This window comes from Anopheles nili, chromosome 3 (genome assembly GCF_943737925.1).
Source record: "Anopheles nili chromosome 3, idAnoNiliSN_F5_01, whole genome shotgun sequence".
Lineage (NCBI taxonomy): Eukaryota > Metazoa > Arthropoda > Insecta > Diptera > Culicidae > Anopheles > Anopheles nili.
The window spans coordinates 17508122-17523471 of NC_071292.1; the positions used below are offsets into that span (position 1 = coordinate 17508122).

General features: G+C 42.8%; 2 protein-coding genes across 2 annotated transcripts; both read right to left on the reverse strand.

Annotated features, from left to right (window-relative positions):
• Window positions 1–4378: 4378 nt before the first annotated feature.
• Window positions 4379–5399, reverse strand: LOC128723804 (uncharacterized). The gene is made up of 3 exons (XM_053817568.1): window positions 4938–5399; window positions 4668–4816; window positions 4379–4607 (listed from the first exon to the last, which is right to left on the reverse strand). The coding sequence occupies exons 1-3, from the start codon at window positions 5397–5399 to the stop codon at window positions 4379–4381; spliced, it is 840 nt and encodes a 279-aa protein (XP_053673543.1).
• Window positions 5400–10049: 4650 nt separating this feature from the next.
• Window positions 10050–11484, reverse strand: LOC128726069 (glucose-6-phosphatase catalytic subunit 1). The gene is made up of 6 exons (XM_053819850.1): window positions 11423–11484; window positions 11170–11334; window positions 10922–11107; window positions 10558–10852; window positions 10357–10472; window positions 10050–10281 (listed from the first exon to the last, which is right to left on the reverse strand). The coding sequence occupies exons 1-6, from the start codon at window positions 11482–11484 to the stop codon at window positions 10050–10052; spliced, it is 1056 nt and encodes a 351-aa protein (XP_053675825.1).
• Between the last annotated feature and the right edge of the window lie 3866 nt (window positions 11485–15350).

A 15350-nucleotide genomic window follows, 5' to 3' on the forward strand; every position in this document is an offset into this window, starting at 1 on the left:
AGTCGCGGTACGGTTCGGTGGTTATGATCGCGTGCCACCGCTTCACACTCGCAAAACGCGATTCACGCGGTTCGCCGTTTGGTCTGTTGGTCGATCGCTGCGTTGATTGTGGCCAAAAAGGAGCCGTGTTGCAGACGATCGTTAGCACGGAATGCTCCCAAAAAAAAAAACGTGAAGAAAAATCCAGTATAATGACGAACGCCCGCACCAAACTATCACTCTAATGGTGCGCTCATTAGCGCCGGTCCGGTGGGGATGCGAAATCAATTGCGTGATGAGTCATTTTTCGGTGTGCCTTCCATCGAACGTTCGCTTTCGCTTTCTTTTGGGGGTTAGTTCTATTCGTATGTGCCATTGCAGAGAAGGAAAAAAAACTAATCAGCAACGCATGGTGGACTTTTGGAAGGTGGAAACGCATGCGCAAGCTATTTCACAATCGTAACATGCCATTTTGTTCGGCGAGAGCAGCAACCCAAGAGGGAATGAATAATTGGAAAATGTGCTTAGAACACTAGTGCGGCTAACGAGAATGATCATGCTTCATTAGCGCCTCCATACAATGTTGTTTCGAAATAAAAAAAGGAGTTGAATCTCCGTTGCGGGCAAAATTTGGCACTTTATCTGGGAGCCCAAATTGGTCATGAAACGGTGGATGGCGTTTTACTGCTAGTAAAACACGTTAAAAGTTTTTTTTTGCTGCATGATATCAGCGCCATTAAAATAATTGCCTTCTGAATGGCCAAGATAGACGATCGCTCGGTAGCGATAGTAAAAAACAAATTAAAATTCTTTTATTGATTCACACCTTCACTAACGGAACGTGTTCTTGGCTAACCTATGGGATGATTAGCAAAAAAAAAGCAGGCTTATTCAATCTACAGCATACGCAAAATAGACAACCAAAAAAGGGGATTTGAAAGGGATTTCAACGCCCGTTTCAAACAGCGAGCCCATCCACAGAGCCCGTAACAATCGAGCGAATAAGCTGTGCCGCACCTTCAGCGGTTCAAATCGAATGGACCTGCGTGCGATCTAAAGCGACCCGTTCGTCCGCATTGGCGAGCTCATTTCCTTAAAATCGATACTACCGATCAGACAGGGCAAATTCCTACTCAACGTGTCCCTGAACTTCGCGCCGGTACGCCCTGCGGCCTGAAACTCGCACCCCGTTAAGGTGCGATGGTGCGGCAAGTTGAACGAAAAAAAAAAGAAGTGAAATCAAATACATATATATATGGGGTGACGATCGGCAGGCACGGTTCCGCCGACACCTTCCTGCTTCAGTGCATCGTGCGAGCCCGCGGAAAAGCCCAACCACGGTAACACCTACGGTGACCGGCTCGCGGTCTCCTTCCGTACGGTTGGTATTTGTGACGGGGTCAGCAAGATCTGCGCCGGCTGATAAAAAGCCGCTCGCCCAACCGACGGCCCAAATCGGACCTCAAACCGTCGGACCTTGGCGGTAATGCGCGGCAATTGGTTGCCTCTTGCCGATGAGCCGCAAGGGTCGGCGAGTTCTGCAAATTGAATGAGGCAAAAAAAAACGGCAACAAAAAAAAACAAAATCAATCCTCCTGCTTCTCCTGCCCTGGGGGTGGTTCGATGCGGCCAAGAAGGAAGCTGCGATCGGATCGGACACGGCGCCATACAAAGTGTCCACTTAGTAGCGGTCGGTTGGGCTCGCTAATGTGTGACTTGCGTTGGTGCCGGTGTCACTCGGGTGTTCTTTAGGATTGGGGCTCCGTGGCTTGGCACGTCCATCTCGGACCGTGGAAGAGCGCAAAAAAATCCGTACATATAATAAAACATTGTCACCCGTGCGGACAAAGAGCCATAGAGCCAAGTCACTTGCAAATCGATCGCGAACAGTGTGGTGCTCACGGCCACACCTTCACGGTGACGATCGCTAGAAGTCGACCGATTTCGTGCGTGCAGCAGCCCAACGGCGTGATCGATCAAGCGAACCAGAACCGCTCGCATTGCGGTAGCCGGTTAACGGTGATTTTCCCAACCTGGCATCCTGGCGAGGAGTGTGTGCCGTCGTAATGCGCACGCGCGAACATTAGCGCTCGATCGATCGATCGAAAGGGAGAGAGTGCTTGCTGGAGGCGGAAAAAAAGGGGCAGTTTTCCACCCCACGGCACAGTGCATGAGGCAACCGGTCGTGGACAGTGCGGCAAGTGCACCGGAGTGCAAGAATGGCCACCATCGTGGGCCTGCTTGCGGTTCCTGCCATTGCGCCATCGGTGGGCCGGTGCTTTACTGCAAAACGGCAAATCTACCCCTCAGGGCAGATCGTTCCACACCGATAGGGGAGCCGGAAAATTGAGCCGTGTCGGCGTACCGGGCCAGCTGCAGCAGGACGCACCGCGAAAGGGAACGGACTAATTTGACCTTCCACTGACCCGAAGGGGGCTCTTAATAATGGGCCGGAAAAAAGGAGGAGGTCTCGATCGATCGTTACGATCGCCATTGGTGTTTAAATAGTGCTGTTGCAACGCCATCAAGCCACTACGGCGCTTGGCACACGCATTAAAAAGGGTAATAATTCGACTAACGAAGGGACATCAACAAGGATGCGACCCTTAAGTTTTAACTCAATTCCGGCAGTTCACACTCAAAAATCTAATTTACCGTGCCGCTGGTCACTAACCGCACGATTTGATGCTTGATCAGCTGCTAAAAGCTTTCAACACCGACATGCTTGCCGGTTGGTGTTGATTGAGCTGTAACGCAACCGTGCTAAAGGAAGCGATCTCATCTAGTGATCGCTTTGCTATTGGCACATTATCGATCGTGGACCGTGGAATTTCGTGACCGCAGACACGAATCAACACCTTTACCTGTCGCACATTTGTGCTGTTGTAGTGTCACATTAAAATAGAACGTCCAAGAACATTCCGGCTCGCAGGGATCAGCCCGCAACTCGGGGACGGATAATTTGCGAGCCAGGTGCGCATAGCTCTAGCATGCCACACATTAGCGCCCGCGCAAAGGCTTCAGAATTAGAACGGTTTCCAATATCCGCACACATTATCCGCACACCTATTAATAATCATTATCGTGGAGGAGGCTTACACCCGGCTAATGCGTCCACTGCAAGCGTGACAATCATCGTTCAATGATACTTCCTTCCCTTGTGCTGTGCCGGCCTTCACACCCCCAGGTCCCACTCAACCGTGGCCGCGGAGCCACCCACGCTACGGAGGCGTAAGGCACCGAAAAGGCGAACCACCGTAATAACTTCATCGTCCGCTCACTTTCGTCCATCCACTCAACGGGGCGGATCCGTTTGCGTGAACAGCCGATCGCGGAATGTGTGACGTGTGCAGCGTGTTGCCAAACGCTGCCAGCTGATGCTGGCCAACGAAACTCCGCAAAATATCCCTTAACCCGATCGTCGGGACATGTCGGAGGCACCCGGGTAGGGCGAAATAAAATCGAAAGTAAGCCACGGCCAGCGGAACTTCCCAGGGCAACCGTAAGGGACGGACCGCACACAACGGTGCCCTGGGCAGGCTGGAAACTGGCCCACTCCCAGCGAGAGGGGGTTTCAGGCGCACAGTCAGGAAAATTACCGCAATTGTCTTTGACGCGAATGAATTCGATAGATGATTGATCGCGCGCTCCACCGTGACCGGTGAGCCCGAGGCTGGCGTGGTGATGGTGGAACAAATGCTACAAATTGAATTCCAAACTGATCGCTTAGCTCGCGGCTCTCCTTGGGTTGTGGAAAGTCGTTGAGCAAGTTCTGCAGAACTAGAACCTAGAGCACGGGGGCACGTGAAGCAAATAGGGCGCGGAAACGCTCGTCCTCTTCCTGAATGGCTGTGAAAAAGCCAATGCGATCGGTAAGGGTTATAGGCCTGGGTTGAAAGATCAATATGGAAGATCAACTGGAATTGGACTTAACTAAAATGCGCCTAGAGAATGTCATTCTGCCCTACCGGATATCATTAGCTGGTGCCCTAATTATTACCGCACCACATTAACAACGAGTCTACGAGCCAGGTTGATCCGTCAGGTGTCAAAAGCACGGAAACGTGCCCCAGTCGTACTGCAATTGGCGTGCAGCCGAACGGACAAAAACATTTTTCCTCGATCTTTCCATTGACAATTCAATCGTTTATGGCGTTCGTTGCGGGTACGCTCGAATTGGCCATCACTCCAAACCCAGGCGAGCGCACCTTTCGCTCGTTCGATGCGGATGCAACGATCGGCAGCCAAACGAAGCAGGAAAAAAAGCCCAACGCTAGGAATATGTAATGAGTGCAGCGTGTTCTGCTTGAATTTAATTTACATCGAATGCAAACGACTCATGCTCATGCCCTCCGAGCGGGCATCGACTCTGGCTTCCAGAGCGATGACGACGACCCACTCAACGGTTGGAAATAACGCGCAACATTGCGTCGCGGAGATAGATCAGGTTCGTCGCCTGCACGCAGCAATCATCGGCGAGCGGTTCAAGGATCTGGTTCAGCACTGCCTTGCTGCGGCGCGCCGTTGGGAGAAGGTGCAGTATCGTGATGACAATCGAACCCGCAAGGATCAGCTTGCTGGATTTGAAGCGGTGAAAACTGTCCCGATCTCTGATGGAAGCTTTCAGGCTGGAATGTACAATCAAAGGGTTTGGGAATCGAAATCAACTTTAGCCTTCAGTTTATTACCTGTCGTAGATGCGCAACCGTTCCGACGTAGCAAGCCGCAACAATTTCAACCCGATAACTGCAATGTTCTCCTTGCTGGTGATGTTTAACGGCAGCAAGTACTCCTTGGAAAATCGCTCCACCGCTCCTAGCAGCAACGAAGACTGAAGCTGCGGGTACGACGATAAGGAGATTGAATTAATGAAATTCAATGGTCCAGCTAGAAGGTCGACTCGCCAAGATAATAACGAACCGATTCGGTGGCTTTTAATGCCGCTTACCGATACGTACCTCACTGTCCAAAATCTTAATCACTTCGAACTCGATCGTAAGCATGTTTTGGCAACTGACGCTTGCCTTTGCGGCTCGCTTAAGAGCGACCAGGTTGAGCTTGACGGAGGCATCGATGTACTTGGCCACGATATCGACCACCGCGACCGTGTACAAGGGCAGCTGCCGTAGAAAGGCTTCTTTTTTGCGATGCAGCAGCTGCAAGGAAGTCGCCTTCAGTTGCATCCAGCTCTGAAACACACGCACCAGCAGCAGCTCCAGTGTGTCGATCACCGTAAACTCGATCGCGGGTGAGAGATTGAACTGTTTTGCCAGGGAAAAAACGGTACGGACGATGGTCTTCATTATGGGATCAGTATGATACTCGTGCGATGCCCAGAATAACGCATCCCGATGGTAAATGCTTTTCCAGTCGCTGTGGAAGCCGGAATCGTTGCTCAAGATGAGAGCGTCCTCGTTCATGCTCGCAAGGGCTGAGAAAACATTCAGCAAAATATAATTATGCATGCTAAAATATCAAACTTATATGCTTTTGCGCAATTTATTTCAAATATTTTACGGAAATATTTTGCTAGGTTATGTTAAATTTTCTCATTTTCTTTGTCAATGTATTTTGATGAGTAATATTGCAACCCTAGCAGTCTACTAATAACGGTGTACATTTCATGCACGACATTTGCATTGTTACAAGGACCGAGCTTAACCGGGTTAACGACCCATTAGAGTCAAAATGGTGGCTTTGTGACATTTTAATTATTTACCAATTGGCGCAACTCCGATTTCGCTCAAACATTATCAGCCACCCTCCATCGGACCATTCCAACAGCGATCCCATAGGCTCCCCGCCTATGGTTCCTGTGACATTTAAACCCTTGACTCGGTTACGAACAATCCGAACGCCTCACACCCCCGCAGAGTGGAGCAAGATATATTGCCCTGCAATAGGGCTAGACCCTTTTTCCCTGCATTAACGACATTAAGTTATTTTCTGCGTCACTGTTCTCGGTGCATGGCCCAGCCCTTACGTCATTCACAAGGAGCTACTCGGTGGAAGGGAGCGAAGCTCGTGTTACGGTGGGTTGGGGTGGGTTTATCATATCCTGATGCAAAAATCGTGTTCACGGCAGCTATACGATGCTGGTGATAAATGATATTATATTGTGTTAGGCTTGGAAGAATCTACGGGGCACAGTTCATATGGCGTTAAGATTATTGTTACCCCTAAACATGCAACGTTCATTCAAACGTGTAAAGTTTGTGACACAATTTACGAGATGCCATTGTTGAGAATTAAATTTATGTGTATTCATTTATACGAACATTTACATTGCTGGATTCAAGGAAACCTGTTTCCTTATTTTATTTTGTAAAAAAAACTACCAACATTGCATAATCCATTCGAGCAGTTTGCAACTTACAAATTCTCAATGGTAAATAATAAATTTCAAAATCAATAAACACCCACTTACCTCCTTATAGTTTTTTTTGCGAAACTGGAAGCAACTTTTAAGTCCTTCAAAAGAGTAACCGAGGAAGTGTTGCTTCCATTTCCGTAATTTATAGTTATTGTTTTTGCCTTCGGGAGCATTTTCTTGCCACCGTTAAGCGCACCTTTAACATCGGCCACAAAAAGGGGAGCAGCGAAACTTCGGCTCCACTTACGCTCAAATATCAATTAGGCTTTCGCATTATACAACTACTAATATGATAATGCACGGCAGTCAGGATTTGCATACCACGTTCATTTAATCACGGCGAGCCCTACCGTTAGACCTACCTGATTAGATAGTTCAGACAGAGCGACAGAGAGAGAGAACAAAAACCGCCGTCATTATTGGTGCAGTTTAAACTAAGGCGTTACTTTTTCCCAACACCGGCCTCTTGGTGCCACCTTCACCCGACACCAGCAGCACGGACACCGCCTGGATGAAGGCTCCATTCCCTTTTGCATCGATCCGACGTCAGCATACCACGCAGGAAGGAGGTTTAAATGTTCTCCCGCTGACCCTACGGCATCAAGAAACCCTACTACCACGATGCCTACTGTGGTCGGGCGCTTGCACGCTTGCCAAGGATCATAAATATTTGCCGATTAGCGCAATCATTCATGCCCGCTAAAATATTTCACTCCACTAAGTGACATAATGAGTGTTATAAATAAGTTGTAATGTTTGCCAAACACTCTGCACACTCTCTCTGTCTCTCTCTTTGTTTCTCACCCATGCTGTGCTGAACCAGGAACAACGTGCCGCAGGGATTGCTTGCTAATTTGTTGAAATCGTTTGGACAAGAAAAAGCTGCACATGATCGCGTTCTTTTCTTACCTCAGCACTTTGTAGTGGCCTGACAGCGCGCGGCAGGATATATTACGGTCGAAATAAACCACGTGCGCCGATACTATTTCTAGCTGTTGATTCAACGGTCGGCATCAATCTCGTCGCACCGGCAGCCTCACGTGTGTGTGCTTGAGCCCATCGGCTGACACACGGTTGTCAGATTACGTCTCACAATATCAAAGCCTACTGGGGGAGATTTAAATCACGAAACAACCGCGGTCAATCTACTGTCAACGCAAGTGCGGCTAACGATCTGATGGGGCAATGGCACTATCAACGACACCGTACGCTAGATCTAGCACACCATTTGCCTGTGCAATTGTACAATTCACTCTGCAGTGTAATGACGATCTCGTCAAGTTTCATATTTGACTGGGCCCAGAAAGCTGGACCCCTGCATCTTACCGTGCCAGTAAAGCCTAGTAAAGAAGAAGAATCATATTTGACTGCCTCTCAATTGTAAAAATGAATTTTGGTACGATCAAACATTCACTTAAACATTGCGTGCGGGTTAGAACCGATCATATCCACCACACAAGCAAGATCGCTTACTCAGTTCTCGCGCTACCAGGCCGATTTCATAATCTTTGTGAGGTGACATACGAATAATTTTATTACCCGTCATAAATAGCTGCGTGGATAATCCAGCTGCAGTATCTATAATTGAGATATAAAACCATACAACGATCGGATAACCAATAATCAGAAAGAACATTGTGATAATCTCCCTACCGTTGCTGGGAAACGGTGGCGAAAACTTAAAGTATGCGTTTGCTCCCAAGCTTCTCCAATGCCAACGTCTGACCGAAAGCGCCTTAAAACGCAGCAAGGTTAACAAAAGAAATCCTGCCCGTTGACTTCTCATGTCCAGTCTCCGTACAAGGCGATCACGAACACTGTTCGTTGGTAGGAAATTGGCTGTATAGCAGCAAAAGGAGCAGAAAGTCGAACAGAGACCAGCCTGGGTCGAAAGGTAACGTACGCAGTGCTGATTAGATTTATCTTTATAGCTTATAATTAACTGCGGTCGCATGCATTAGAAACTTCTGCTGGCCGACCAAGCGCCGTGTTGCGCTGTCGCCGGTATTTATTCGTTTCTTCCGATTTCCTGATGACCTCGCCCACAGGGAGGGGCCCAGTTGCAGTACGGGTACGGTGGCGGTTGAAAGGATAACATGCTTTGTGTTTTGGATAAAAAAATTGTATATAGAAAAAATGTCCACTTCACGTTCGACGTGTTCTAACTAACAAACGGGCGCTTTCTAGGACAATTGTGTTGTAGACACCATATAGTCTTTATTACGGAAGATAAATTGCATCACGAGTGAAAGAAAACACACAAACACACAATCCGCTGGTACCGTGCTCGGTGTTAATCGAGTGGGAGAGACATTGGCATTGATTTTATTTATGGTCGTTTGGTAACTATCGCAAGCGGTCAGTGCATTGCAGTCGTCGGATTACGCGCCCGCAGCATACCACCCTATCGTTAGGATTGCTGGGCAACTTCGCCCCGGGACCGGTTCTGGCGCTAGCCTACCTGTTGTATCGGGTTTCTGCCGCGATACCGCCACGGTAGAGCTGGATCCAGTTCATAGGTTGGCGATCGGTCCATTGAAGAGCGCTGGAATCGCGTCATGCTAGTCGTCCCTCACTGTACGTACCATAACCGTCAAAAGCGGGACCGCATGAGAACCACCATATGGTCACATTATGAGCCGGCACCTGACCAAGCCCGGGGACGGGCTCGAATGCATAATTTAGACACGGGTCCGACCCGGTGCTATCTGGCAACAGGAAACTGACTGCAGCGTTCTGCAATGCTGGCTTGCAGTTCTGTTAGATGGTTGCGCAGCGGTTAGGTAATTCTAAGAAGGGAAACATTCACGTTCCTGACAACCGGGTATACACAACAGATAGACGAAATGTCCTCAAACTGACGGGAGGTAACCGTTTGGGTAACTTTTAGCACGGTATAAAACTTGTTTGAAGGATTGCAATCATGTCATGTTCAAGGTTTTCCTACTTTTTTTTAATCGTTGTACTTCTCATTTTACCCTTTTCAAAACCAGATTTTAGCCTGTTTCATTGAACCGATAATCTAGGTAGGCATCGGATATGTTGGAACATGAAAAAGTCATTACAACGCGGAAGCTGGAAGTTGGAATTTGTTGACAAATTGATTGACTTTAACTACAGGGAAGACAAGAGTATTGCATCGTTTTTTTTTATTTTAAGTGTTTTTTTACTTCACTTGTAGGTTTTTTGTTTATTCCTTTCTGTATTGTTCTTTTTATAGTAATTTATCAACGCCTCAACTATGCTGATTGGGCATAAATAAATTATTCAAATAAACACTGCGGTGTGATATACATTTGATCTATTCATACGTTTCAACAAGCATTATCTCAAAATTTATTTAAAAACAGTATAAAACCATTTTTTCTTTTTTGCATGGCCTACATATTTCAAACGCGTAGTATTTTATAAGAAATTTGTGCAGGCGTTTTATGTATGCGAGGCAATTTTAAATTTTCATCCATAACTAGTAGTGGCATTTTGCGCGTTATTACGAACTATATCAGCTATCATCGAACAAGACGTGTGGAATCTTTTTTGTGTGAGCAGGCATCATATATGATGAAGAAAAAATACAACTTATTGCATTGGCTCAAAATTGATAAAACAAAAAAAGTTGTCGTGTATCCCACAAAAGCTGGAAAAATATTCGAACTTAGTTAGAAATTTTATTCGTTGTTTCTGCAAGTGTTAGTGACTAGTTAGATTTAGATTTGCTTCTATCATGTCGAGATAAACGGATGTCCTGTCCAGCTAGAGCAGGTACCCAGCGCAGATATGCGTAAGTGAATATAAAATAAAGCAAAAAGCTGTATAAGAAGTAAATCACAACCCCGTAGTTGCGCGGCGTAAAGTGCAGTGCAAACCATTCGAACACCATCATGATAATCACCATCGGTATACTTAGCTTATAATTAAGCGGCTTTGCTCTACAAAGAAATAAACAATAACCAAAATGTTATGCATGTTTGATGCTGTTTAAAACGATATTTGGTATTACATACTTCTGTACAGGTCCTACCAAGGCAAACGCTAATAAAGACCCTGTAAGGCGAATAACGCTAAATACAAGCGTTGTGGTCGGTTTCAAATAGAAAGGATCTTCACACCATTTGAAAGCCTACGTAAGATAAACATAGTAATTTGTGGAAAAGAGTGCATACCATGTAACACAAAAAAAAGAAACTCAGTTTGGTGATATTTACCATTTTTACTGCCCACTGTGGATCGATGCCAAGCAGTTTTTGAGTCCCATATAGAACCATCAAAATCGTGCATATAAGCACGACGCATCCTACTCTTCGCTTGCCCGTTTGTTTAGCAATATATTTTTCAAAACGATGGGACAGACACACTTTGCTCATACCGATTCCCAGAATAATGCCAATAATGCACTGATGCAGAAAGTGGCAGCCGAAATACATCCGCGAGATAGATATGAAGAAAAGTGTACCGTAGTAAACGGAGCGTAGTGCAACAATTGGAAATTTTCCATATTTTCTAAAAGCAAAATTTAGAAAAATAAATAGCGACACGTAGGAACGCAAACCACGGAAAGCAACTACCAACCTCAAGTATTCCTCTAGCACCGAGAATATCACAAAAAGATAGGTCGTGGAGGTCATTAGATGGCCGGACGGATTTCCCGGGCTTGGTTCACATGTCAGCTCATTTTGATATATTTTAGGACGGTTCAAGGAAGAAAATTCGTTAGTCTCGTTCAACCACCAGAAAGGACGATCTTCTGCTAATATCCTGAAAGAAACAAACACTTTAAAGCATTTGCATCTAAAACAAGTAAATAGTTACAATAGTACCATTTAACAATAGTGTTGGCGTACTCGGTTAACAGGACGCTAAGTAGCAGCTTTGAGTAAAGGGTAGTATTAAGACCAGCCACAAGCGGAATAACGGTAAGGAACAGTATTTTCGGGTCAAACACCTTAGTAACGGCTGCTAAAAACTCTTCATAGCGCGAGAAACTTGAAAATAAATTACGAAAACGTCCTTTTTTGTTTACAACCGGCTTTTCTTGCTACACCACAATTACAAGGGTCGATTCTTACTTACACATCCTGGACATAAATAATTTGATAGATCTCACTCTTTAAAAGATAGCCGAACAGTTTCATAACTAGCATTAGCAAGTTGTTAAAATTTGCTGCCAATTTATTTTCGCGCAATCATTAACACGCCTAATGCGACACTAGAGCAATCGGATAGAAAATGCAATAATTTTAATAAATCAAATAACAGCTGCAGTAATTTTTTGATTCTAGTTTGACGAGGCGGAAAATAAAATGGGTTACGGGATGAATTACAAGAAAATAAAATCGGGAAACAGTGTTTAGTGTCCTTATTATTAGGAAGACTACTATTTGCTAAATCAGTGGTTGCTGAGATAAACGAAAGGATAATTTGACGTCAAAAAATCAATATACCTTCGTGTAAGCAGTTATGCGCATGACTTCGATCTAGCACGTGCTAACAAATATGACCGAAAAATGATTTTATCTGTGCCACTCGTTTGCCGAATCGAAAACCGCTTAGTGAGTAATGTTTGGTAAATAAGTAAGTAAACACCATTTCGCCCTAAATAATATTGTACTTAGTATAATATTACATCATGTTTAACGTTTCAAAATTAGTATTTTAAAGTTTATATACCAAGTTCTAGCTAAAATAGTAATTAATAGTGTTGATATTACTTTTTTTATGCTCTTTTAATTTTTATATGTTTACATATTGCTTAAACTTAGTAAGTTAGCTCATTTTGTATTTCTTTGTGGTCATATCATATACACAAAGTAAGTCATAATTGCCTCTTGCTCATTTGTTTGAATATTTTCTTTGAAACCATTATTTAATCTATTTTAAAAAGTAATTACTTGTTCTATAAAAAAGTATGACCAATTATTTACTAAATATTTTGCTAACGAGTACGATATTGATTTGGGCTATCATATTTTACTTTTCTTGGAAATTACCTTACGAACTAAGTTCATAAATTAGCAGATTAATATGTGCATAAGAAGTCGATTTTTGCGTCCCATTCACGTTAAATATTTAATTCAAAAATGTATAAACATGAAATGAGTTATGTTACATAAAAAAATACTAAGCTCTATTTAACGGTAGATATTTGTTAAACATATTTCTTATATTATCACCATTTTGAACCATGTATAATTTTAAATAACAAATAGTTTGATCGACTTCGACGAAACTACAAAATCGATTAACAATTGACTTTCGGTTTGACGTCTTGTTTTGTTAAAGTGAAAATATAAACTGTATGCGACGCCACCAGTATTAAAATTCGTACGAATTCTCTATCGTAAAGACATATTTTACTTTTGCTGGACATAATTGTAAGTATTACTACACACCACACTTATAATATACAACTAGAAACATTAGTTATTTCGAAACTCTCTACTCTCTACTTTGGTTTTTTACGTTATACTCTCTACTTTGGCAATAAGACGGTACGATACTATTGTCCAATATGTACCACATCCCGCTTCGCAGTACGAACGGTTGTCAGCATTGAAATAGCTCTTTAAGATTGTTCGAACATGCTCAAGAAAACATCTAAAAATAATTTGTATACTACAGTTAATTATTGAGATTATTCCTCTCATGTACAACGTATTATGGTTCGCAATTAAAATAATAGTCTGTTTCATTGAATGTATTTTATGTACACATTTGACGGCGGAACACACTCAGTCAAAGGAAGATAATTTCGATAGTAACTTAGTTCTGAATTACTTCCCACCAGTATTTAGTAAAGCCGTGTTTGGTAAGGCTGCTCCTTGTCGTATTGTTTATTGAAATACTAATAACTTCAGCTAAGATCACAAACTGTTGAAAATAGGAAAAGCTTATTAGCTGATTCAATTAAATGTAGAAAAAGATGTAGTGTATCAGATTGTAAGGTTCTTATTTTCTTACTATTCTGTCGTAAAACCTTATCGATTAAGCGTTAAGTCCCAATACTACATAATTTTTTTATGTAATCTATTTCTTTCCTTCTATTGGGAGGGAATGCCTTTCTAAATACGGCCAGGCCGTTTTTAAATAAATAACAATAATAATTTCTTTCCTTTGTGCATAACAACATTTATTATATGTTGGTTTTGCATAAATCATTTTCAAGTGCATCAACATCATAACCTCAATATGGACACGAACATTTCAAACGATTCTCTGCTTACAATATCGCTTGAATCTGATGACGAAGTAGAATGTGGAACAATATCAAATACAACGGATGGAAACAAGCCCAGCAGTTCAAACGAATCGGAATCTGAAAAAAGCCAGCCTCTGGAAAATGCATCTAAAGAAGGTATTATAAAATTTCTTATATTGAGTATTACTACATAACAAAATGTGTGGTGAGGACGACCATTAACAACTACTTCAACTATTTATCATTTATTCATACGAAACATAAAATAATGGTTACTACATCATATGATCAACAAATCTAGGAAAATCAGAGGAGCTTTCAGAAATCGCGCACATGGAATTGGTAAGCCTTGAATCGAAGGACACAGAAATAATATGCCTAGATGATGAAGACAAATATCCAGATGAAATTCCTGAAAGCAAAAATGCGAAAGCTGTTTCGCTGGATGAGAATTTTTCTTCAGATAATGTTAAGGCATTTTCAAATTCCAATAATTTACAAGAAGATAGCATGGAAACTAACACATTGCCAACCGCAACATTGCAAAATATTGATTTGGATAAAGACGAATCTCTCGCAGAAAACATGGAAGAAGGTATGACAGCACATTATTAAATTTCTAGAGAACCGAATATAACACCAAATGGTAAACTAAAATTTGACAATGATTTTGTTGTACTGTAATTAGATTGCCCAAAATTGCACCCACAAAATAGCCTAGAAGAACAGGAGCAGTGTGCAGTAGTACACATTGAAGACAACGATTCCATGGACGAAGAAAGCGATAAATGTAAAATAGAATCTCATCCTATCAAATCTGGTGAGGAAATTGATGAAAAAAACTGCCCGACACTAAGTGAAAATGCAAGACGTCGTCGGACACAGTGCTGCTATCTGGAATGTAAGAAAACAAGTAAGGAATTTTGTGAAGCACCGCAATTTGCGTTGAACTTGTACGAAATTCCATCAACCAGACAAACGCAGAATCTTTGTATGGAGTGTTTTGAATTCGCTGTTCAACAGTATGAGGTAAGGTTTTAGATTGCTTAAACCTAACGATTGGATGAATAATACCCTAATAGTTATGTTTAAATATTTTAATAATTATGTTCTTAAAATTGCATTGTAGCTGTGTTCTTCACTGCTAGAAAATCACCAGCCATTGCTGTTAACGGATCTGCCAGTTGTTAACGAAAGTGTTGAATTGATATTAGACAGCAGTGACGAAGAAGACGAAAAAGTTGCACTCAAATCCGGTATTAAAAGGAACTATATATTCTAAAGGCAATCTTCTCTATATATTTCTTATTCTATATTTTGTTTTTATTCTAGCGCCACCGTTGAATTCAGATGTAATTGCATTAGTTGAATCGGAGTTAAATAACGTTACAAAAAGCATGTTGGAACAAATTAACATTGATCAACAAATGCAATGGACATTTTCGATACTGGGACAAAAAGCACAACATAATCTAAGTAAAGTTTTGAAATTGCGTAAATCAATGGAATTATTATTGTTATTGTTTATTTTTCCTAATTTATACCACGTACAGAAATGTCCGAGGAAATAAACGAACAAATTAACTCCCTCACTAGAACGTTAGATGGAATGTGTAAAGAGATCTACAGTATTAAGCCGACCAATGTTCAGATTCCGGAGCTTATCATCATGGATGAAAACAGGAAAGAGAACATCAACAATCAAGTTCTGGAGCTGATGAAAGGAGTCAAATCTTTGGAGAGACCAAAGATTAAAATAAATGAAATATATTACGGTGCAAAACAAGCGATACTTGCCAGCTG